This window comes from Suncus etruscus, chromosome 8, assembly GCF_024139225.1.
Source record: "Suncus etruscus isolate mSunEtr1 chromosome 8, mSunEtr1.pri.cur, whole genome shotgun sequence".
Lineage (NCBI taxonomy): Eukaryota > Metazoa > Chordata > Mammalia > Eulipotyphla > Soricidae > Suncus > Suncus etruscus.
Window position 1 is genome coordinate 14,846,181 of NC_064855.1, and position 23,983 is coordinate 14,870,163.

Consider the following 23,983-nt stretch of genomic DNA (forward strand, 5'->3'; position numbering starts at 1 on the left):
TTCAGTGTATTTGGTAGTGGAAGGTCCCTCTGCTGGCTGCTGGGGGGACTGCACTCAACTAGGAAGGAGAGATGTAAATACAGCGGTTCTGATGGACTTAAGAGCAAACAAGTAGTGAAATGGGGAAAAAAATAGGACAAGAACCTGAGCAGACATTTCCCTAAAGGCAGATATGAACAGTCAATGGGCTCATGCCTGTTTAAACATCGTTGATCATGAGGAAAGAGCAAATAAAATCTCACACCTGTTTTGGATGGCATAACAAATTTAAAAAGAACCTCAAAAAGAACAATCCCTGGTGAGACTGTGAAGGAAGGAGACCCATGGGCATTGAGGGGAGATGGATGGACTGGAAACTGGTCCAGCCCGTTTGGGCAACATGATTAAGGTGCCTCAAAAAATTAAAAACAGAACCACTGTATGAGTCAGCAATTCCACTGCGGGAAATTATCCGAAGGAAATCATCACAGTATGTCAAGGAGCATGTCTGTGGCTGTCTGTTCATTGCAGCATTATTCAGAGTAGCCAAGACAAGGGAAACAACTCACGTAGCCACGATAGATGAGGGAAGAAAAGAAGTTATGTGATACCATTTGGTTGTAAAACTTAAAAAAACCCATCCCCCAAAAAATCCTGATCTTTGCTATGATGTGGATAGACCAAGTGATGTTTTTTGCTAAAAGAAATAAGATAGGGGCCCGGCGGTGGCGCTAAAGGTAAGGTGCCTGCCTTGCCTGCACTAGCCTTGGAAGGACCGGGGTTTGATCCCCCGGTGTCCCATATGGTCCCCCAGCCAGGAGCAACTTCTGAGCACATAGCCAGGAGTAACCCCTGAGCGTTACCGGGTGCGGCCCAAAAACCAAAAAAATAAATAAATAAATAAAAAATAAGATAGAGGGAAAACAAGCTGCACCATCTCATGTCTACATAGATTCTAAAACAAATCAAAAAGCCTGTTTTGCACACCAGGTCCGAGTTTGGTGCCCACCACTGCGAAAATGAAATTTGCATTAGAGCTGCAGCATGATAGTTTTTTTTTTTTAGGTTTTTGGGCCACACCCGGTAACACTCAGGGGTTACTCCTGGCTATGTGCTCAGAAGTCGCTACTGGCTTGGGAGACCATATGGGACACCGGGGGATAGAACTGCAGTCCGTCCTAGGCTAGCGCTGGCAAGGCAGACACCTTACCACTAGTGCCACCACGCCGGCCCCAGCATGATAGATTTTTGAGGCGGAAGAGATAGTTGATTGGGTAGGATGTTTGTCTGGCATGTCTCCAAACTGGCATTGCATATAGTCTCCCGAACACTGTCAGGAGTGATTCCTGAATGCAGAGCCAGGAATGTAATCCTGAGCATTACAGCGTATGACTTTAAAAAACATCAAACAGGGGCCGGGCGGTGGTGCTCGAGGTAAGGTGCCTGCCTTACCTGCGCCAGCCTAGGAGACGGACCGCGGTTCGATCCCCCGGCGTCCCATATGGTCCCCCAAGCCAGGAGTGACTTCTGAGCGCATAGCCAGGAGTAACCCCTGAGCGTCACAGGGTGTGGCACAAAAACCAAAAAAAAAAAAAACAAAAAACATCAAACAGGGCCCGGAGAGATAGCACAGCAGCATTTGCCTTGCAAGCAGCCGATCCAGGACCAAAAGTGGTTGGTTTGAATCCCGGTGTCCCATATGGTTCCCTGTGCCTGCCAGGAGCTATTTCTGAGCAGACAGCCAGGAGTAACCCCTGAGCAATGCCGGGTGTGACCCAAAAACCAAAAAAAAAAAAAAAACCCAAAAAAAAGAAAATCAAACAAACAGGAGCCTGATCAATAATAGCACAACACGAATAGGGTGTTTGCCTTGCGTTCGGCTGATCCAGGTTTGATCCCAGGCATCCCAGAGCCTGTCTGGTGTGACTTCTGAATGCAGAGCCAGGAGTAACCCCTTAGCATCATTGGGTGTGGCCCCAAAACAGGAACAAAAAAGGAAAATAAAACAAACCACAAATTTATAGAAATATTAAAACTCCTGGGGCCAGAGAGATAGCATGGAGGTAAGGCGATTGCCTTTCATGCAGAAGGTCATCAGTTTGAATCCCAGCGTTCCGTATGGTCCCCCGTGCTTGCCAGGAGCAATTTCTGAGCATGGAGCCAGGAGTAACTCCTGAGCACTGTCCGGTGAGACCCAAAAACAAAAAAACAAAACAAAACAAAAAAAGAAATATTAAAACTCCTACTTAAAAACCTGTCAAAATATAGTAAATGTAGCCGCTGGTCTAGGCCCTGAGCTAACACTGGTCTATGTGTACGCATGACAACCTCTCCTGTCAGTGGCCCATCCTAAGGCTTGACCCATAGCAAGCATATTCCAGAACTATACAGTCAGCACATGTTGTAACTATTAATAAAACAAGCACATCTTTTTGAAATCACAAACACAATCGCTAAGTTTGCTAGAACAAAAGGGTCCATGCTGTTTCTGGACTTTAGCTGCAATAATTCTTAATCAAATCTATTGTATGAGAATGAAGGACTTTCCATGAGGGAAAACAAGTGCACTACGGGGGTGGTGGTGGTGTGTGTGTGTGCCATGGGATGGGAGGAGGTCAGGGTGTGTGTCTCCTGGAACACAGGTTTGTTCACTCACTCCAGGGCTGAGACCCGTCTATAAGTGACTTTTCCATTTCTGGATTAACCCTAGGAGCTGCCTGCTGCTTCCTTTTCCTTTCTTGAGTTACCTTTGAAGGAACTTAAGACATTCCCGCACCTAAACTATTGGTGAGGGGCCAGAGTGATACTGCATCAGGAGGGCATTTGCCTTGCACTCAGCCCCTTATGTACAAGGTTAGATCCCTGCCACCCCTTAAAGTTCCCCAAGCCCTGCCAAGAGTGATTTCTGAGTGCAGAGCCAGGAGTAACTCCTGAGCATTGCTGGATGGGACACAAAAATAAAAAGAGGATAAGAAACCTCAAAAAACAATGAGTGGGGGCTGGAGAGATAGCAAGGAGGTAAGGCATTTGTCTTTCATGCAGGAGGTCATCGGTTCGAATCCCGGCGCCCCATATGGTCCCCCGTGCCTGTCAGGAGCAATTTCTGAGCCTGGAGCCAGGAATAACCCCTGAGCACTGCCGGGTGTGACCCAAAAACCACAAAAACAAAAAAACAAACAAAAAAAAACGAGTGAGCCAGATCTTGTGGAGTGATTTAAATGGTCTCATAAACAGTGCCAGGGTAATTATCACCCAGAAATAATAAGTGTGTTTGACATTATTCATGAAACACACACATATGAAACCACAACAAAAATCATTAAGTCAGAGAGAACAAAGAGGTACATGACCTGCTTCTGGGACACCTGCATCAAGTTTCTTCCACATACCCATTGATCATTAGGAAACAAAGATATTCTTTCTACAATGGACAGTGGACTACAAGGTTGGGAGTGAAGAGTTTCTGTTGGGCTGCATGCAGTCCTGTCCATCATCTCCTGTGTTATGACCCTCCCTTTATTTATTTTTTTGTGGGGGCCACATCTGGCGGTACTCAGGGGTTACTCCTGGCTATCTGCTCAGAAAGAGCTCCTGGCAGGCATGGGGGACCATATGGGACACCAGGATTTGAACCAACCACCTTAGGTCCTGGGTCTGCTGCTTGCAAGGCAAATGCCGCTGTGCTATCTCTCCGGCCCTGACCCTCCCTTAATTTATGGATTCATAAATTTCCTGGGAGGGGGGCCCAGAGAGATAGCACAGCGGTGTTTGCCTTGCAAGCAGCCAATCCAGGACCTAAGGTGGTTGGTTCGAATCCCGGTGTCCCATATGGTCCCCCGTGCCTGCCAGGAGCTATTTCTGAGCAGACAGCCAGGAGTAACCCCTGAGCACCACAGGGTGTGGCCCAAAAACCAAAAAAAAAAAATTTTCCTGGGAGGAGGTCGTGTTGGGGCACACTTGTGTTCAGGACTTATTCCTGACTCTGTTCCAAGGATCACTCCTGGTGGGGATCACAACTTCAGCTGTAAGACAAGCCCCTTAGCCACTGTACTCTCTGTGGCCCAATTACCTTTCCAGTTGGGAGGAATTTAAATGCTCCATAGCTCAGAGTGGGTCAATCAGTGCTGATTCCCTGCTTATGGCACTGCCTGTTCAAACAGCAGAACCTGGGTAGGGTGTCAGTGGAGATGCGAGATGCTGGTAGAAGAAAAAGGCATTTCACATTTCACGCCTGTTTCACATTAATTAAATAAAAAAAAAATTAAAACTGTCTCTGAAAGAGGAACAAGTCCAATTCCTCAGCTCCTGCCCAGCTTTTTGTCACCTAGTCAACTGACGACAAATGGATGGAAGTATGGAAGAAGCTGCTGGAAGTATATTGATTAAGGCATTTGCCTTGCATCCGGCCGACCTCTGACATCCTATATGGTCCCCTGAGCACCACCAGGAGTAATTCCTGAGCACAGAGCCAGGAGTAACCCTGAGCACCACCTGGTCTGGCTCCAAAATAAACAAATAAAAAAGGAGCTAGAGGGGCTAGAGTGATAGCACAGTGGTAGAGCTTTTGCCTTGAATGTGGCTGACCCAGGATGGACCTTGGTTGGATCCTTGGAGTCCCATATAGTCCCTGGAGTCTGCCAGGAGCGATTTCTGAGGGCAGAGATAGGATTAACCCGAGTACCAGTACCGCTGGGTGTGACCCAAAAACCAAAATATAAATAAATAAATAAATAAATAAATAAATAAATAAATAAATAAATAGGGGCTGGAGTGGTGGCTCAAGGGATAGGGCATTCGCCTTGCACGTGCTAACCTAGTATGGACCGCAGTTTGATCCCCTGGTATCCTATATAATCCCCCAAGCCAGGAGCGATTTCTTTTTTTTTGGGGGTTTTGGGTCACACTGGCAACGCTCAGGTGTTACTACTGGCTCTATGCTCAGAAATCGTTCCCAGCAGGCTCAGGGGACCGACCATACGGGATGCCAGGATTCAAACCACTGATCTTCTGCATGCAAGGCAAATGCCTTACCTCCATGCTATCTCTCCATCCCCAACCAGGGGTGATTTCTGAGCACAGAGCCGGGAGTAACCCCTGAGCATCACCAGGTGTGACCCAAAAACCAAAAACCAAAAAAAAAAAAAAAAAAAAAAAAAAAAGGAACTAGAGAGATAGTACAGCAGATAATGTGCTTGCCTTGCACAGGGTCAACCTGGGTTCAAATCTCAATATCCCATGTGGTCTCAAGTACCACCGGGAATAATTCCTGAGTGTCAAGTTAGTAATAACTTCTTAGTACCACTCAGTATGACCCCAAACCAAAAATAACACAAGAAATGAACAAGAGTCCAAGCAATTTATTTATTACCAAAAATGACCATCACATACATGCCCTGTCCCTGGGACTAACTGGGCAACTGAGTTCTCGGGGAGCAGGTGGAATCCTTTAGAGAGGCAGCTGTGCAGCTCCCAGGGCCCATCTAGGGTGCCAAGGTCCGGGGGGTGGGGTGGGGAGGTGTCAGCTGCAAACTCCCCCATCTCAGGAATGGATGGATGTGAGCTCAGGGCATTTAATCCCTGTCCACTGGGCCAAGGAGGGGCAGGACAATGCCTGGTCCGAGTCCCTTCCCTAAGAACACATAGTAGGGTAGCCCCCCAAAGAGTCCAACTTCTTCAGAGTCCTGGCAAGGAAAGGGAATGCCGGGGAGTTGGCTGTGACTGGAACAGCATTGCGCTTCGGCTCTCTGCCCTTCACACCTGCGGGGTGCCTGGCTCCTCAGTGATGACCTGGGAGCCACCCATGACGCCCCCTGAGGGGGCAACAGAGCCTGGCGGCGGCGGCTTCCCCTGGGCCTCCGACAGCACAAAGTAGACAATCTCTCGCTCACCCTGAGCATTGGTCTGATTGACCATGTGGATGACCCGGTGGGGAGTGTCCTGTGATGATGCCTGGGCCGGGCCCTCCCTGCTCTCCTCTTCTTCCTCCTCAACCTCTTCCTGGCAGCCCGCCTCGGTGGGCACCGCTTCCAGAATGATGCCCTGCAGGCTGCTCTCGCTCAGAGCTGTCCCCAGGCCCGAGTCCTCCTGCGGCTGCCGCAGCAGCTGCTGTGTCAGCTCCACGCTCTCGTAGCGCACCAGCTGCAGCCGCATGTAGCCATCCTCATGTTCCTTGTACCTGAGGAGTGGGCATGGCAAGGGACCAGAAGGGCTGAGATCCAGGCCAGGAGCAGCAGCTCAGAGGTTTTTTTTTTTTTTTTTGGTGGGGAGAGGAAACTCAGGGGTTACTTCTGTCTCTGCACTCAGAAATCACTCCTGGCAAGCTCAGGAGACTTGATCAGAGGTTGCCAGGGGATTGAATCTGGATTGGCTGAGCAAGGCAGAAGCCCTACCTGCTGATTTCGATCTGGCCCCAAGCTCAGGATGGAAGTGATGGAAACTGTAGACCAAAGGGGATTTTCCAAAACATGGAGAGTGAGGGCTGGAGATAGCAGGGAGGTAGAGCATTTGCCTTGCATGCAGAAAGACAGTGGTTTGAATCCCAGCATCCCATATGTCCCCCAAGCCTGCCAGGAGCGATGTCTGAGCATACAGTCAGGAGTAATCCCTGAGCGCTGCTGGGTGTGACCCAAAAAAACCAAAACGTGGAGAATGTGACAGAAGGGCAGGACTGGTACTCAAAATGGGCAATTCTTTTTTTTTTTTTTTTTTTTGGTTTTTGGGCCACACCCATTTGACGCTCAGGGGTTACTCCTGGCTATGTGCTCAGAAATCGCCCCTGGCTTGGGGGGACCATATGGGACGCCGGGGGATCGAACCGCGGTCCTTCCTTGGCTAGCGCTTGCAAGGCAGACACCTTACCTCCAGCGCCACCTACCCGGCCCCCAAAATGGGCAATTCTATAGAGAAAAATCTAATGAGATAGACAGAGAAGGAGAGAGAAATTGTCCAGTACTGAGGGGGCTGAAAGGGGCAGGGGTCTCTTACAAAGCGAGAAGACCGTGAGGCAATGCCCGGGGAACCATAGGTTCCATTTCTGGTTGTAAGAACATTTATGGGGTTTGAGGTTCAGTCATGTAAGCAGAAACATAAATCTTTTCCCTGCTGCAATTTTCTGGTTATCTATTTTGCTTGTTTTGTCAAAGGGTGGTAGTGGTTTGGGGCTAAACCTGGCAGGGCTCAGGGCTCCCTCCTGGCTCTAAACTCTGGAATCATTCCTGGTAGTACTTAGGCAATCCTATGAGGTGCCGGGGATTAAACCTGGGGCAGCTATGTGCAAGGCAGGTGCCCTCCCCAGGCTATGCTACAGTTCTGGCCCCCTTCTCTAGCTCCATTAGAGCCAACATAGAGATGAGGGACATCAAGGCAGGGAAGGGTGGGTTGAAGAGTGTGCGACTCCTGACCTACCGGAAACGGGGGTGCCCTGAGGGCCACTTGAACTGGTGCTTCTTGCGCAGGTGCACAGTGAGATTGTTGCCCCTCGTGAAGCATTTGTCGCATATGTGGCACTTGTACCTGGGCTCTGAGTCACCCTGGAGAGGGGAGGGGAGGGGAAGGGAGAGGGGAAGCACTAGTCCTTTCGTGAGGCACATCCCGTGCCTGTACCCATCCCAGTCCCATCACTTCCCCACCTGAAACCCCGCTCACTTCATGCACTTTGCGGTAGTGGGACTTGACGGAGGACAAGGAGCGTGCTGTGAAGCTGCAGTCGTCCACGTCACACCTGTAGGCCGGCTCCTTGCTGTGCGTGTCCAGGTGCTTCCGGAGGTCGATCAGATTCTTGCAGCTGCCAGGACAACTCAGCTGGGGTTGGAGGCCCAGGGGACCCACACCCACCAGGTCTCTGGCCGGCTTCTGGCCCGGGGCGCCCCTCACCTGTAGTCACAATAGTCACATTTGAAGGGCCGGTCCTCACTGTGGCGGAAGCGCATGTGGTTGCGCAGGGAGGAGGGCAGAGGGCAGGTCATGTCGCACAGGGGACACTTGTAGTGATTCACTGAGGAGCAGAGAGAGGAGGCTGGGCCTGGGGCCTGGGGCGAGGGTCCAGGGTTCCAGGCAGGGAGAGCGGGCAACGGGGCTTCTCACCATGGTTGCGCATGTGGTCCCGCAGCAGGCGCTCAGTGGCAAACCTCTTAGAGCAGTGAGAGCACTGGAAACGCTGCTCTGGGGGTGCAGGGTTGAGGGAAGAAAAGGAGAAACTGAAGGGAGAAGGCAGAGGGTGGAGCTGAGCGGGGCCAGGAGAGGGGGGCCCTCCCAGGTAGAAGGGATCCGCCCACAGAGACAGGGGAGCTGATGGAACTACGGACGGATGGACAAATGGATGGAGTGTGGGGCTGGGAGTTAAGAACCTGAGTTAGAAGCCCGGCTTTGCCACTTACTAGCTGTGTGATCTCAGGTAAATGACTTAACCTCTCTGAGCCTCAGTTTCCTCATCTGCAAAAGGGGGGGATAAGACGCCTACCTCACAGGCTGCTGTGGGGCGTCCCTGAAAACAAGCGGGGCCCACAGTGGGGCCCCGAGTCAGAAATGCTTAAAGCAGTGGAAGACAGTAAAGACATGGTGACTGAGCCATCCAGGCAGATTAGCTCCCCCCCCTCCCCTGGGAGAAGGTCCCCACTGATACCCCAGTAGGATGGGAACACCCCACCCCCTCCAGGCCCCCCAGCCACATACGGTCCAGGGCTGTTTGGCGGCGAATGTGATCCAGGAACTTGGTGTTGTTGGCAAACATGCCCCCGCACGTAGGGCAGGCCACCACCTTCTCCTGAGTGTGGCTGCGGAGGTGCTCCCGGAGTTTACAGCGGTCCTTGAAGGAGCAGGTGCAGTCTGGGGGAGCAGGGCAAGGCTTTATCAGGCTCCCCCCCACCCCATCCCATCCATATGACCCAAGTTCCTGCAACAGATGGATCTGAGAGCGGGACCCACCTTTCCAGCCACAGGTGACCACCTGGCTGTCCTTGCCCGCAGCCTGGAAGTCACAACATAGGCTGTGCGCGTCCACATGTCGGTAGAACCACTCGGGGTTGTCAAAGGAGCTCTGGGGTGATAGCAGATTGGAATGAGGGCTGAGAGGTGAAAGGACTCTCACACCCATGTCTTCAAAGGGGGCTGGAGAACAAAGAGGGCTGGGAAAGTTTGATCATAGAGATCCCCCAAAATGAGAATGATGACTTGAGACAATATGGGGTGTGTGTGTGTGGGGTCTTCCCTCACACTCAGATCCCTGGGTTCCTTTTAGCCTGCGGGGTGGTGCTGCTTGCTTACCTCACAGTGCTCCCACAGACACAGGAAGCTGTCGGGGGTGTCAGGGATGATATTGCGGCTCTGCAGATCCAGGATGCAGGGGCTGAGGTCGGCCTGGTTCTGCAGGGCCTGCTGGCCCCACTGCTTCAGCTTGGTGTGGTAGCAGTGGAAGTAGACATGGCGGGCGAGGTCAGAGGAACTGTCCAGGGAGCAAAAGCCACACTCCTGCCACAAGCAGGAGAATTCTTCATCTGCAGAAAGGAAGGTTCAGGAGGAAGAGAATGATGTTCCTCCTATGCCCTCCAGCCAGGGAAGATGCCAGCCTCAGATCAAGCTGCCAAGAGCTCATTTACTGACCACCCAGAGTGAGCCAGGCACCAGGGAAGAATGATCAATAGAGATTCCTAGGCCTTGACCTTGCATGGCTTTCAATCAGGAAGAACAGTGTCAAAGCATCATATGGCGAAACACGGGGAGATCGCACAGCAGGGAAGGCACTTGCTTGCACAGAGCCCACCAGAATCTGAACTCCAGCATCCATAGGGTCCTACTGGGAGGGATCTCTGAACACAGAGCCAGGAGTCACCCCCTGAGCACTGCAGGGTGTGGTCTCCAAATAAAAACAATCCAATCCAATTCATCCTATGGACAAGTCAGAGAGAGAGTTCAACAGGCTGAGTGTGTGCTTTACATGCAAGGAGACACAGGTTTGAGGCCCACATTGCAGAATCCCCCAGCACTACCAGGTATGATCCTGAGAACTGAGTTGGGAGCAGCTCCTAAACACAGCAGGATCTAGACCCAAAACTCAAATAAAAAATAAACAAGTAGGGTTAGAGCGATAGCACAGTGGGGAGGGCATTTGCTTTGCTGGCAGCCAACCAGGGTTCAGTCCTCTGAACCTGCCAGGGGTGATTTCTGAGTGCAGAGCCAGGTGTGGCCCCTAAACAAAGCAAGCAAACAAAACAACCACAAGTAGAAACATAAAGTGACAGCACTCATGAGGCCTATAGAGGGCAGGTGGCTGCACAGAATTAAGAGAGTTAGCAGGGGCCCGGAGATAGCACAGCGGCGTTTGCCTTGCAAGCAGCCGATCCAGGATCAAAGGTGGTTGGTTCGAATCCCAGTGTCCCATATGGGGTCCCCCGTGCCTGCCAGGAGCTATTTCTGAGCAGACAGCCAGGAGTAACCCCTGAGCACCGCCGGGTGTGGCCCAAAAACCAAAAAAAAAAAAAAAGAGAGAGAGAGAGAGTTAGCAGACATGGACGGAGAAGCCAGGAAGGGTCACTGCATGGAGAGCTGCAGGGTGGTTATCTAATCTCAACGCAGAAGTGTGGGCAAGGCCCGGTGCCAGGAGCTGAGAGCCAGCAGAAATGGTGAGTTAGCACAGAACGATTTCTGCTGGTCTCAGGAAGAAGCTGCTGGCCAGCCCGAACACCGGCGCCTCCTCTGAGTCAAAACAAAGTCCTTTGCCCACCTTGGGCTTAAGAGATCATTTCCAGGAAGGTCCATCAACTATTTCCTAGTCTGCTTCCCATCTCCATGGCACCACTCACTCAGTCTCAGGTATATTTTTTTTTTTTTTTTTTTTTTTTTTGGTTTTTGGTTTTTGGGCCACACCCGGTGACGCTCAGGGGTTACTCCTGGCTATGCGCTCAGAAGTCGCTCCTGGCTTGGGGGACCATATGGGACGCCGGGGGATCGAACCGCGGTCCGTCTCCTAGGCTAGCGCAGGTAAGGCAGGCACCTTACCTCCAGCGCCACCGCCCGGCCTCATGTATATTTTTATTTACTCTGGGTTTGAGGGCCTTACATGTGGCTTAACAATTAATTACTCCAGGCAGAGCTAGGGACTGAACCTGGGGATCCTACATGCAGAATATAAACTATAATCCCTAAACTATTCCCCAGTCTTCCTGCCTTCCCATTGTATATATGTATATTTTTGTTGTTGTTTGTTTTTGGTTTTTGGGGCCACACCTGCAGCACTAAGGGGTTACTCCTGACAGGCTTGGGGGACTATATGGGTGCCAGGACTCTAACCCAGGTCTGTTCCTAGGTTGGTCGCATGCAAAGCAAACACCCTACTGCTGTGCCTTCCCTCTGGCCCCTCCCACTCTAAGTTTTTAAGGCTTTCTATGGGTTTACATGTTTGGAAACACTTTTTTATTTAACAACAACAACAACAACAACAAAAAAAAAACAAAAAAAAAAAAAGAAAGTTGGTCCGAGGGTTGTGTGTTATTGTTAAGCTGTTTAACATTGTCTCCTGCTCACGCCCAAACTTGACTAACTAGGAGTTTGGGCCGGGCGGTGGCGCTAAAGGTAAGGTGCCTGCCTTACCTGCGCTAGCCTAGGACGGACCGCGGTTCGATCCCCCGGCGTCCCATATGGTCCCCCAAGCCAGGAGCGACTTCTGAGCGTCACCGGGTGTGGCCCCCCAAAAAAAAAAAAAAACCAAAAAAAAAAAAAAAAAAAGAAAAGAAAAGAAATCAAATAGACCTAAATATAAATTTTTTCTTTCAGTTTCTGGGTCACACCCAGCTTAGTTACTCCTGGATCTGCACTTAGAAATCACCCCTGGCAGGCTCTGGGGACCATATGATATAACAGGGATTGAACCTGGGTCCATCCTGGGTCAGTCTTGTGTAAGGCAAATGTCGTACCGCTGTGCTATCTCGTGTGTGCGTGTGTGTGTGTGTGTGTGTGTGTGTGTGTGTGTGTGTGTGTGTGTGTGTGTGACACCTGGCATCGCTCAGGGGTTACTATTGGCTCTGTGTTCAGAAATTGCTCCTGGCAGGATCAGGGAACCATATGGGACACCAGGATCCAAACCAGGGTCCATCCTGTGTTGGTAGTGTGCAAGGCACACCTAACTGCTGTGTTATCGGTCCGGTCCCCCAATAAAAATATTATTGTGTACTTAAATTATAACACTATAATTTCTGTGTGTGTGCGCACACACCTGCTTCAGTGCTCCAGGGAGCTGTGTTTGAAGGACCATTTGTGGTGCTAGGGATTCAAATCAAAGTTGGCTGCATGCAAGACAAATACTATATACTTCCTTTCCTGTCTCTCCGATCGCACTATTTAACTTTTGCAAGTGAGAGCTGATACTAGATTTAGAACAGAAAGTGGAGTGAGGGAAGGAGAGCTGCTTCTATATTTTCTTTTCTTTAGAAGGAGTTTGTACCACTTCTGGCTGTACTCAGGTATCACTCCTAATGGTGCTCACGGGACCAAATATGGTGCCAGGGATTGAACCAGGGTCAGCCCTAACATAAGTGCCTTAACTCCTACATTATCTATGCTAGTCCCACCTCTACTTTCTTTTTCTCTTTCTTTTTTTTTTTTGGGTTTTGGGTTTTGGGTCACACCCAGCAGCACTCAGGGGTTACTCCTGGCTCCACACTCAGAAATTGCTCCTGGCAGGCTCAGGGGACCATAAGGGATGCTGGGATTCGAACCAATGACATTCTGCATAAAAGGCAAACGCCTTACCTCCATGCTATCTCTCCGGCCCCTACTTTCTTTCTTTCTCTCTTTTTTTTTTTTTTTGGTTTTTGGGCCACACCCTGTGACGCTCAGGGGTTACTCCTGGCTATGCGCTCAGAAGTTGCTCCTGGCTTCTTGGGGGACCATATGGGACGCCGGGGGATCGAACTGCGGTCCGTCCTAGGCTAGCGCAGGCAAGACAGGCACCTTACCTCCAGCGCCACCGCCCGGCCCCTCTTTCTTTCTTTTTTATTTATTTATTTAAGCACCATGATTACAATCATGAGTGTAGTTGGGTTTCAGTCAGAAACAGAACACCCCCCTTCACCTGTGCAACATTCCCACCACCTCTACTTTCTAAGAACAACTTATTTATTGTGTGTGGTAGGGGCATAAACAGTGGAGCACAGGACTTACTCCTTGTTCTATGCTCAAAGATCTCTCCTAGTGGGGACTGGAGGACCATATAGGTGCTAGGGTTCAAACCCAAGTTGGCTGCATGCAAGACAAGTGCCCTAACTGCTCTAGCTCCAGTAATATCTTTTTTTTTTTTTTCCAGTAATATCTTATTGCTGTTCTTTCTACAGCTTATGGGCCATACCAGGCTATGCTCAGAAGTTACTCCTGGTTCTGTACCCAGGAATCATTCCTGGCAAGACTGAGGAACCATATGGGATGCTGGAGATCAAACTGGGATCAGCTGTGTGCAAAGCAAACATTGTACTTTTTTTTTTTTTTTGTACAAAAGAATTTTTTGGTTGTTTGTTTTTTGGACCCTACCTGGCAGCATTCAGGGGTTACTCCCAGCTCTATGCTCAGAAATCAATCCTGGAAGGTTCAGGGGACCATATGGGATGCTGGGAATGGAACCCAGGTCCATCCCTGGTTGGCCACATGCAAGACAAACGCCCTATCGCTGTGCCATCACTCTTGCTCCCCCTGCTGTACTTTTTTTTTTTTTTTTTTTTTTGGTTTTTGGGCCACACCCGGTAACGCTCAGGGGTTACTCCTGGCTATGCGCTCAGAAGTTGCTCCTGGCTTGGGGGACCATATGGGACACCGGGGGATCGAACCGCGGTCCGTTCAAGGCTAGCGCAGGCAAGGCAGGCACCTTACCTTTAGCGCCACCGCCCGGCCCCACCTGCTGTACTTTTTTTTTTTTTTTTTTTTTTTGGTTTTTGGGCCACACCCAGTAACGCTCAGGGGTTACTCCTGGCTATGTGCTCAGAAGTTGCTCCTGGCTTGGGGGACCATATGGGACACCGGGGGATCGAACCGCGGTCCGTCCAAGGTTAGCGCAGGCAAGGCAGGCACCTTACCTTTAGCGCCACCGCCCGGCCCCTGCTGTACTTTTTTTTTTTTTTTTTTTTTTTTTTGTGGTTTTTTGGGTCACACCCGGCAGTGCTCAGGGGTTATTCCTGGCTCCAGGCTCAGAAATTGCTCCTGGCAGGCACAGGGGACCATATGGGACGCTGGGATTCGAACCGATGACCTTCTGCATGAAAGGCAAACGCCTTACCTCCATGCTATCTCTCCAGCCCCATGCTGTACTTTTTTAATGGATGTGGGCTATTAGATGCTGGTGGTATCCATTAGGCCCAATTTTTCTTTTTTTTGTCTCTTCTCTTTCTCTTTTCTCTCTCTCCACTCTCTCACCCTCTCCCTCCCTCGCTCGCTCCCACTTTCTCGGGAGGGGGATACCTGGCTGTGCTCTTGCCTCTATGCTTGACTCATATATGGTGCCAGGGATCACATCCGGGTGAGCTGAGTGCAAGGTCAACACCCTACCCACTGTAAAATCTCTCCAGCTCTCAGACTTCCTTTTGCAACCAAAGAAGAATAATATTTCAAAAATCTTTTAATAAGGCAAGTATTTTCCTCTTCGACTTCTATATATGTAACGTACGGATATTCCTAACTAGTATTCTCGTTTAAAGAAAAAAGGGGATGTCAAAGACCATAATACAAGGGTTAATTTTAAGGTCCTTGCCTTGCACATGGCAGACCTGATTCAATCTCCACCCCCAGGTCCCAGATGTCCCCAATGGAGGTTGGTTGTCGATAATGAGGTTACAATGGCTTTATCAATACAGCACAATTTGGACCATGAATCAGCGCCACCAGCCCCCGCTGTTGCCTCCCCTGCTGCCGCAGCCGGCACCTCACCCAGCAGGTCGTCGTCATCCTCGTCCTCCCTGGAGGAGCTACGAAGATGCTGCTGCAGGTGCTGCTGTACGTGCTCTATGAACTCCTCCACAGCCCAGCACACGAAGGAACAGTCCCCCCACTCGCACTGCAGCTCCAGCTCCTTCCGTGGCACCTTCCCCGGGGGTGGCATGGCCTCTACCCTGCAGGCCGGAAGAAACCTGCCACTATCAGAGCCACAGAGAACACAGGGGACACCAGTGAGTGCACCCCCACCGCACCCCCAAAATAAAGGGAAAAACAAGAAATCCATCATTGCAAGGAATCCCGTTAAAGACACCCAGGGTCACTGGTAGACAGCAGTCTATCTAGAAACCTAGAAATAGCCAGTTTTTCTTTCTTTTTTTTTTTTTTTTCTTTTGGTTTTTGGGGCAACTCTCGGCAGTGCTCAGGGCTTACTCCTGGCTCTGTAACTCAGGAATCATTCCTGGCAGTGTATGGGATATGGGATAGAGCCCAGATCAACTGTGTGCAAGGCAAACACCCTCCATGCTGTGCTATTGCTCCAGGTGTTTTTCAGGGACCCATGAGAAAAAGCTGAGCGGCAGGTTCCCCACTCACAAGACACCACTTGATGGTATGGAAGGGAAACTAAGAAAGCAAGAGCTGAATGGGAGCCAGGTGCCACGCTAAGAACTCAGACATCTTCTCAGGAAGTGGCTGGGAAGGAATTATTCCTAAGAGAGGCTCATAAGGGGCCTAAGAAATGACCCAGGAGGACCGGAGCTCAAACCCAGGGTCACTAGCCACGTGGTCCATGGCCACTAACGATGTGACCTTGGCAGAGAAACTAAATCCATGCTGGGAATTCAGACTCCCCAGTCTTTGAAATAAGAATTGCAAAACCTTTTTTTTTCCCCTCCCCCGCAAAACCTTTTATACATGTATTTTTTTCTTTTTAGGCCATACCTGGTGGTGCTCAGAGGTTACTCCTGGCTCTGCGCTCAAAAATCGCTCCAGGCAGGCTCAGGGGACCATATGAGATGCCAGGAATCAAACCTGGGTCCATCCTCAATTGGCTGTATTCAAGGCAAATACCTACTGCTGTGCTATCCCTCCAGCTTCTTCCTTTTTTTTTTTTTTTTATGCACTCAGAAATCGCTCCTGGCTTGGGGGGACCACATGGGAAGCCGGGATGGAACCACAGTCCGTCCTAAGCTAGCGCTTGCTTTTGTTTTTGTTTTTGTTCTAGCGTCACCTCTCCGGCCCCAGCTTCTTCCTTTTGTACTTTCTATCCGCCAAAGTCTAGGCAAGGTACTTGGATTTACGTTGTCATCTAATTACTACAAGCAAGCACCATTTCAAACATCATTGGGAGATAGTCCTGGACTCAGACAAGTTTATTGGCTTGCTCTAGGCCACAAACTACTGGTGTGGCAGAACAGGTCAGGTAGACTCCAAACTCCACAGCGGCCTTTGGTGTTCCCCTGAGGCTTCCACTTATTATGTCATCCAAGTTCCTAACTTCTAAAGGACTCCAACTTGGATGATTTACTCCATCCCTCCTCTTATGCTCCAGAAATGTCATTGAAGCCCAAAACTTATCTGTCTAGTACAGTTTCCCAAAATGGAGGGGCATTGCCACGCTTCAAGGGACTGTACAGCCACAGGTGCAACTAGGGCATATTGGTGCTGACTGTTTATTCACTTAAAATGGGTTTCCAGGGGCGCTGCTGAATGCTATTTTTCTGAAAATAGGCAGGGTGTCATGAAGAGTATAAACTAGGGCCCCTGGGCCATACACGTCTTCCTGGTCTCTGCAATCTAGGGCTTTGGGACTTCTGGCTGCACCTGGCGCAGGGGATCTGAGAGGGGGGCTACTCGGAAAAGGCCTTTATAAAACACTGAGGGAAATAGAAAGACAATATACAAAATACATGAACCCCTTTTGTTGTCTTGAAGCCACAATCGGCATTGCTCAGGAATTACTCCAGGCTCTGCACTCAGGAATTACTCCTGGTGGTGTTCAGGGGGACCATATGGGAAGCTGGAGAGCGAACCAGGATACCCACTGTACTATCTCTTGTGCTCTTAAATTTGGGTCTTCTGTGACCCTCTGTGTAAATGAGGTTGTGCCAGACCAACTCTCTGAGACAATGGAGACACTTTCTGCACTTTCGACGTTGGGGTGGGAAGCATGAGCAGTTTTTCTTTTTTTTTTTTTTTTTTTTGGTTTTTTTTTTTTTTGGGACACACCCGGCAGCGCTCAGGGGTTACTCCTGGCTTCATGCTCAGAAATCACTTCTGGCAGGCACGGGGGACCATATGGGACGTCGGGATTTGAACCGATGACCTTCTGCATGAAAGGCAAACGCCTTACCCTCCATGCTATCTCTCCGGCCCCTAAATTATTTTAATTTAATCTTTTTTTTTTTTTTTCGGTTTTGGGGCCATACCCGTTTGACGCTCAGGGGTTACTCCTGGCTTTGCGCTCAGAAATCGCTCCTGGCTTGGGGGAGTCATATGGGACAACGGGGATCAAACCGCGGTCTGTCCTACGCTAGTGCTTGCAAGGCAGACACCTTACCTCTAGTGCCACCTCTCCGGCCCCGCATGAGCAGTTTTTCAAAGTCAGACACTGCAGCCCAAAACTACTCCTCTGTGTGTGCCCAGGGATCCAGGTCACCTCCAACTGCCCTCAGCATCCCACAGAGGCATGGCAAGGAAAGAATTCCTTCTGTGGGTGTACCCTGCAGTGAGCCCCTCCAAACCCTCTCATTCTGTGTCAGAGCCTGGATTCGAATCCAGAGACCATGCTCCCAGCTCTGGCTTCCAGGGCATCCGAGCTGCCCCAAGGCAGTCAGCACTCTTCAGTCCCCAGATATAAGCCAGACACCTTTGCTCACTCACTCTCCTCTCACCCCTACCCTGCACACCTGCACAGCAGCTACTGTACCAAGAAAGATGGAACCACCAGGACCTCAACCCCACTCCAGGAAACCTCCTAGAAGGCTCCCTCAGATCACCCCAGCTTGAAGTGTGATGCCTGAAAATGTGAGCCCATGGGCTGGAAGGATAGTACAGCAGGTAGGGCACTTGTCTTGCACACAGTTGACCAGGTTTGATCCCCAGCATTCCATATGGTTCCCTGAACCTCTGAAAGCGGGATGACACCCAGCAGTGGCTGAGAGTTTCAAAAACATCTGGTTAGAAAGCTCCCGCCTTCCATTTGACCTTAGATAAGGAATTTTTTTTTTTTTTGGCTTTTTGGGCCACACCCGGCGTTGCTCAGGGATTATTCATGGCTGTCTGCTCAGAAATAGCTCCTGGCAGGCACGGGGGACCATATGGGACACCGGGATTCAAACCAACCACCTTTGGTCCTGGATCGGCTGTTGCAAGGCAAACACCGCTGTGCTATCTCTCCGGGCCCTTAGATAAGGAATTTAAGCCTCAGTTTCCCCGTGTAGCACTATAATTATACTGGTAACACTGGTAAGGACTAGAGGAAGATGAATACACTCAGTGAAACTCACCACTAGAATCCAACAAGTGTTAAGACACTCTTGCCTCTAAAGGTGAGATCAAGACAGGGAGAATGCTACCAGAAGAACCAAAAGATCAAACCTAAGATTGCCAGAACTTCAAAAAAGAAATCAGAGTAGGGGCTTTCCAACATAAGGCATAGAAAAACAGAATGTAGGCTAACCCGGAGGGATGCAGGTCCTCAACCTCCCCCAGGGTTCTAAGTGGGCCTGAGAGATAAAGAAGCTCGGGAGTGAACACAATCATCACAACAAAGCGCCAGGCCAGGAGAGGGAGAGAAAAGAAAGGCCGAGCACTGCCCACCAGCAGGCGGCCTAGGGATGCTTAAAAAAGCCTTCAAGGATCTGGGGGCTGGAGAGATAGCATGGAGGTAGGGCGTTTGCCTTGTATGCAGAAGGACGGTGGTTCGAATCCCAGCATTCCATATGATTTCCCCTGAGCCTGCCAGGAGCGATTTCAGAGCATATGGCCAGGAGTCTGGAGCCCCTGAGCGCCGCCGGGTGTGACCCAAAAAAAATAAAATAAAAATAAAAAGCCCAAGATCAAGCCCTGCTGGAGCCCCCAGGAAGGACGCGCAGGATCCATCTCGACTCGGCCCCCCCCTCCTTAACGAGCGTTGCTCAGCAGCAGCGAAGCCCCCCAAAAAGGATTCGAGTGGAATTAGGGGCACAGGCTTCAGGAAAGACCAGCACAACCGAGCCTTAACACAAAGCCTGGCCGATCCTGATCCCGATCCCCATCCAGATCCACGCACCCCATCCACAGCACAGCCCCAGGTATCCACGTCCTGAGCAACCCCGGCTCACCACCGCGTCTCAGCTTCGGCGGCTCCTCCGTTCTTCTCCCAACTCCGAGGGTCTCCGAGCAAGGAGCTTGAGTGACAGCGAGCGCCAGCCAATCAGCGCTCGGGGATTCTTCCACCGGCCAATAGCCGCAGAGGATGACGGAGCGCGTGCGCGACCAAAACACGGAAGGGGCGGGGCTAGGGAAAAAAAAGCGCTGCGGGAGCCGAGGGAAGCTCCCGCTGGCTTCAAATCTACCCACTGCGCAGGCTCGGTTCGCACGTCACCGATTGCGCATGCGCGGGGCGCGTGGGGCGCGGTGTGCGTGTGTGTGGGTGGTCTCCTTTCTCGGAGCTGCTCATTGGCTGAGCTGGGCTGAGCGTTGGCAGCGAGAAGGAGAAGACAGCTACTGGGTGGGTGCTCAGTGCTGGCCCCAAGGTCTTATCTACATCCTTCACCTTCTTCAGCATCCTGTGTTCCAGGCTCATGGAGGACCATTTTGTCCATCTGGGCCTGCCTCTCCCAGGGAGGAGAAACCCGACTATCAGAAACCCGCTGTCCACTCTCTCTCTCTCTCTTTCCCTTCCCTTTCTGTTCCTTTGCCTAGTCGTGCGTGTTCAACGTCCTTAGAAGAGCATTCAAGTTTATCTCCCATTCTTCATCTGTCAAACCCCAGTCTTGTTTATTAATGATGTCCTATCTGGATTTCTAAGTCTAATGGATTTTACTGCTGTGCATTTTGGCTCCCTCCTAATCATTTCCCACGGAGCTCTCCAAAGTGATCTTTCCAAAAACAGATCTAACCAAACAACCCGACCACTTGGAAACGGAAAGGCATTGTTCTCAGCTCCCCAGTCTATCTGGGCGCTTTCTACCACTCCAGTGTCTGGAGCCTGTCTTACTTCTCCACCTCAACTCCTGCTCTCTAGCCCAAAATTGCTTCGTGCCTCCCCTACCTCTCACTCGAGCTGCCTTTTATTTTCTCTGGAATTATCTCCCATGTGTATTGTTTTGGGTGGTGGTTGGAAGCTACATTTAGAGGTGCTCAGGGGCTGCTCCTGGTTCTGCTAAAAGGATGTAATCAACCCTGATTAGATCCGTGGCACCACCCTTGGCAGTTGTTGGGGGATTATATATACCAGGTACTGGGGATCTAAGTGGGGTTGGCCACACGCAACACAAGTGCCGTAGATAGCTTTGTAAGGTGACTTCCACATGTTTGACTAATTCCTGCTCAATTTCTTCTTGCTGAAGAAGCTTCTTTCGCTTAGGAGTCTCTGGCACCCCCTTGTTGTATTTCTCCACTACTGTTAATGTATTGAACTGTATTTGCTGATTTACGCGCCCCAGGGGGCGAGAGGGAATAGTCTTTTTTCACCTTTATAACCATCACTTTGACAAAGGGGCTGATACTCAATAAAGATTCAACATATTTGTTAAATAAATTGTATAATGGAGCTTGAGTGACAGTAGAGCCGGCAAGCATTTGACTTGCAAGTAGCGACCTGGGTTTGAACCCTGACATCCTTGATGGTCCCCCAATCACCACCTGAGCACAAGGACCCCTGAGCACAGAACTATGAATAAGTCCTGAACAATGCTGAGTGTGGCACAGAAACAAAAATCCAACCAACCATAAAAAATTGTGTACCTTAGTAAAGCTAATTAGGATTGATGTTTTATCTTCTAATCTCAAAAACAAACTTAGATAATTAGAAAATAAAGCAATGGTCAATAAAAATAAAACATATTTAAGATACCATTAGAAAGAGAAAATTCAGGGACTGACCGAGTTTGATCCCCAGCACCTTAAGTGGTTCCCCAAGCCTGTCAGGAGTGATCCTTGAGCCAAGAGTAAGCCCTGAGAGCAACCAGCTGTGCCTCCCCCAAAGAAAAACTTAAATATAAAATTAGAGAAGTATTGGGACCAGAGAGATAGCATGGAGGTATGGCATTTGCCTTGCATGCAGAAGGATGGTGGTGGTTTGAATCCCAGCATTCCCAATGGTCCCCCGAGCCTGCCAGGAGTGATTTCTGAGTGTAGAGCCAGGAGTAACTCCTGAGCGATGCTGGGTGACCCCCCCCCAAATTAGAGAAGTATTTACAAAGTTTTAGGTGCTTGCCTTGCATGTGACCAACTTTGGTTAGATCCCTGTCATCACATATCACTTGCTAAATAATGCCAAGAGTGACCTGACCATTGAACATGGGGCCAGGAGTAGCTCCCAATGACAGTGAGGTGATGTCCAAAATCAGGCAACCACATCCCCAAATAGCAAATTCATGCTAGAATCAGAAATGTGTACTTGAGGGGCCGGGAAGGTGGTGCTAGAGGTAAGGTGTCTGCCTTGCAAGCGCTAGTGTTGGACAGACCGAGGTTTGATCCCCCAGCGTCCCATATGGTCCCCCCAAGCCAGGAGCGACTTCTGAGTGCATAGCCATGAGTAACCCCTGAGCATCAAATGGGTGTGGTCCAAAAACCAAAAAATAAAAAATAAAAAAAAAAGAAAAAGAAAAGAAATGTGTACTTGAAGTTTGTTATTAACCATCAGAAATTAGTTTTGTCCCCTTTTTGGGGGGCGTTGGGTCATACTCGGCAGCACTCAGGGACTCAGGGATTACTCCTAGTTCTGTGCTCAGAAATCGCCCCTGACAGGCTCGAGGGACTATATGAGATGCCAGGAATCAAGCCACTGTCCGTCCTGCATGCAAAGCAAACTCCCTACCGTTGTGCTATCTCTCCAGCCCCAGTTTTGGCCCTATTTTAAAATATAAATTTAAAAATAAAATTCCAAAGTCAACAGAAAATACATTTTATCAACTTTATTCATTCAAAGGCACAGTTATAATTCATAAAATGCCTCATTTTAATTGAGTTACACCACTGAAAATGGCTCTCAGCTTTTACTTAGCAATTCTTGGAGAAAATGTTCATTCACAGAGCTGTTCAGGCAAGTGATTTTTACAAAACAAAAATTTCAACACAGATCTGGGATCCACACAGTGTTTCTAAAACTTGAGGCTGTGTCTAGCTGTCTTGCATAGTTTACTTCCATCTCAATCTGCTTCTCTTGAAAACCAGCTACAATTTGGACTGGTTAATGCAGACACTACCTGAGATTTGCTCTTTAAAAAAGCAGTCACAAAAACATAAAAGTTAATTTGTACAAATCAAAAGCTGTGGCCATCTTGAAAGATGAAGTGGATAAAGATGATTTGATTATGTTTTGTATTTCTTTTTTGCTCCTGTCTGAAATCCCTTTTTGTGTGATGTAATTGGTACTACAGTCCTACAAAATAAACATTTCCACTACATTATGAATGGTTCAGTCGTGATATAAGGAGAATTTCTACTTATATCTTGCTCAGTCTATAGGTTCCAATAGTGAAATAATTGTGCTCCCATCCATGAAACTCCCTTGTGAAATTGTGTTTGGTTGGTGTCATCGTATGGGCAAACAATCTACTCCTCTGGGAACCACTAAAAGTTGCATTTCTTTCTTTCTTTCTTTCTTTTCTTTTCTTTTTTTTTTTTTTTTGGTTTTTGGTTTTTGGGTCACAGGAAGGCACAGGGGACCATCTGGGATGCCAGGATTCGAACCACCGACCTTCTGGACGCAAGGCAAACACCTTATCTCCATGCTATCTCTCCGGCCCCTAAAAGTTGCATTTCTTAGAGAAGGGGAAATAACTTGATATATCTGAGTTTCTAAGACTCGAGCATGTCACTATGTACAAATTAACTAAATATGCATATTGTGTGATTCTAAATTTCTATTACCTGTGATTGTATGAATAGGAGCATGAGGAAATTTAGCACCTTCCTTCCTCCCTCCCTTCCTCCCTCCCTCCCTCCCTCCCTCCCTCCCTCCCTCCCTCCCTCCCTCCCTCCCTCCCTCCCTCCCTTCCTTCCTTCCTTCCTTCCTTCCTTCCTTCCTTCCTTCCTTCCTTCCTTCCTTCCTTCCTTCCTTCCTTCCTCCCTCCGTCTTGGCCCACACCCAGCAGTGCTCAGGTGCTCCTGACTCTGCACTTACTAATTACTCCTTGGCGGAACCATGAGAGATGCTGGAGATCAAAGTCAAGTCAGCCACCTACAAGGCAAACGCCCTACCTACTGTACTATCTAGCCCCATTTTTACCTTTTTTTTTTTTTTTCCTACCCTTTTAACCTTGATAACCGGCCCCTATCTTGTATACTGGCCCACAAATTAGCCACTATAACCAAGGTGGTGGATAGTGGTTTTTAACTTTTCTACCTCTATGAACCCACACTGGGCCATACATGAACAAATGGTTTAGGGTGTGAATAAATCCCCTTCACTTTAGAGATTAGGATACTAAAACCCAGAAACAAGTGGGCTGCTCAAGGTCAAGAGGGTGTGTTTATGGCATGCTCCAGTTTCCTGGCCCCAGTCCAGTGCTCTGGCTTCCTGCAGCAGCTTACCTGGCCCAAGTCCTCTGCAAGGTCCCAAAGAACAGGAATCAGGGACAGAGAATTTGCTAGAACCAGTCAGTAACTTCCTACAACTGTTTCCTCTGATGAAATCCTTCGAGGACTTCCTCTTCTCAGGCTACATTAGGTTAGCACAACACTCAGCAGGGTAACTTAGAAGAGTTTTTTGTTTGTTTATGGGTTACACCCAATGGTATTCAGGGGTTACTCCTGGCTCTGGGCTCACAAGTCACTCCTAGCTGGCACAGGGGACCATATGGGATGCTTGGGATTCAAACCACTGTCAGTCCTGGATCAGCTATGTGCAAAGTAAATGCCCTCTGCTGTGCTATCTCTCTGGCCC

The 23,983-nt window shown here is 49.5% G+C and overlaps 1 protein-coding gene across 2 annotated transcripts; it reads right to left on the reverse strand.

Moving 5' to 3' along the window:
• Nucleotides 1–5,715: 5,715 nt before the first annotated feature.
• Nucleotides 5,716–19,234, reverse strand: HINFP (histone H4 transcription factor). 2 transcript variants are annotated; one of them, XM_049777926.1, is made up of 10 exons: nt 19,212–19,234; nt 14,881–15,062; nt 9,241–9,470; nt 8,902–9,013; nt 8,650–8,802; nt 8,062–8,139; nt 7,852–7,972; nt 7,624–7,762; nt 7,384–7,508; nt 5,716–6,154 (listed from the first exon to the last, which is right to left on the reverse strand). In XM_049777926.1, exons 2-10 carry the CDS (start codon nt 15,050–15,052, stop codon nt 5,731–5,733), a joined length of 1,554 nt encoding a protein of 517 aa, XP_049633883.1. In that variant the 5' UTR covers nt 15,053–15,062; nt 19,212–19,234; the 3' UTR covers nt 5,716–5,730. The 2 variants fall into 2 exon arrangements, with proteins under 2 accessions (XP_049633883.1, XP_049633882.1); XM_049777925.1 differs by lacking the exon at nt 19,212–19,234 and having other exon boundaries at nt 14,881–15,420.
• Between the last annotated feature and the right edge of the window lie 4,749 nt (nt 19,235–23,983).

Bases quoted from the DNA above. Each gene is read 5' to 3' on its own strand.
- HINFP (XM_049777925.1), bottom strand. From the start codon at position 15,175: ATGATGGATTTCTTGTTTTTCCCTTTATTTTGGGGGTGCGGTGGGGGT. The intron at 8,140-8,649 runs GTATGTGGCTGG...CTGCACCCCCAG, and splicing joins CCGCCAAACAGCCCTGGACC to AGCAGCGTTTCCAGTGCTCT. The intron at 7,973-8,061 runs GTGAGAAGCCCC...TCTGCTCCTCAG, and splicing joins GGACCACATGCGCAACCATG to TGAATCACTACAAGTGTCCC.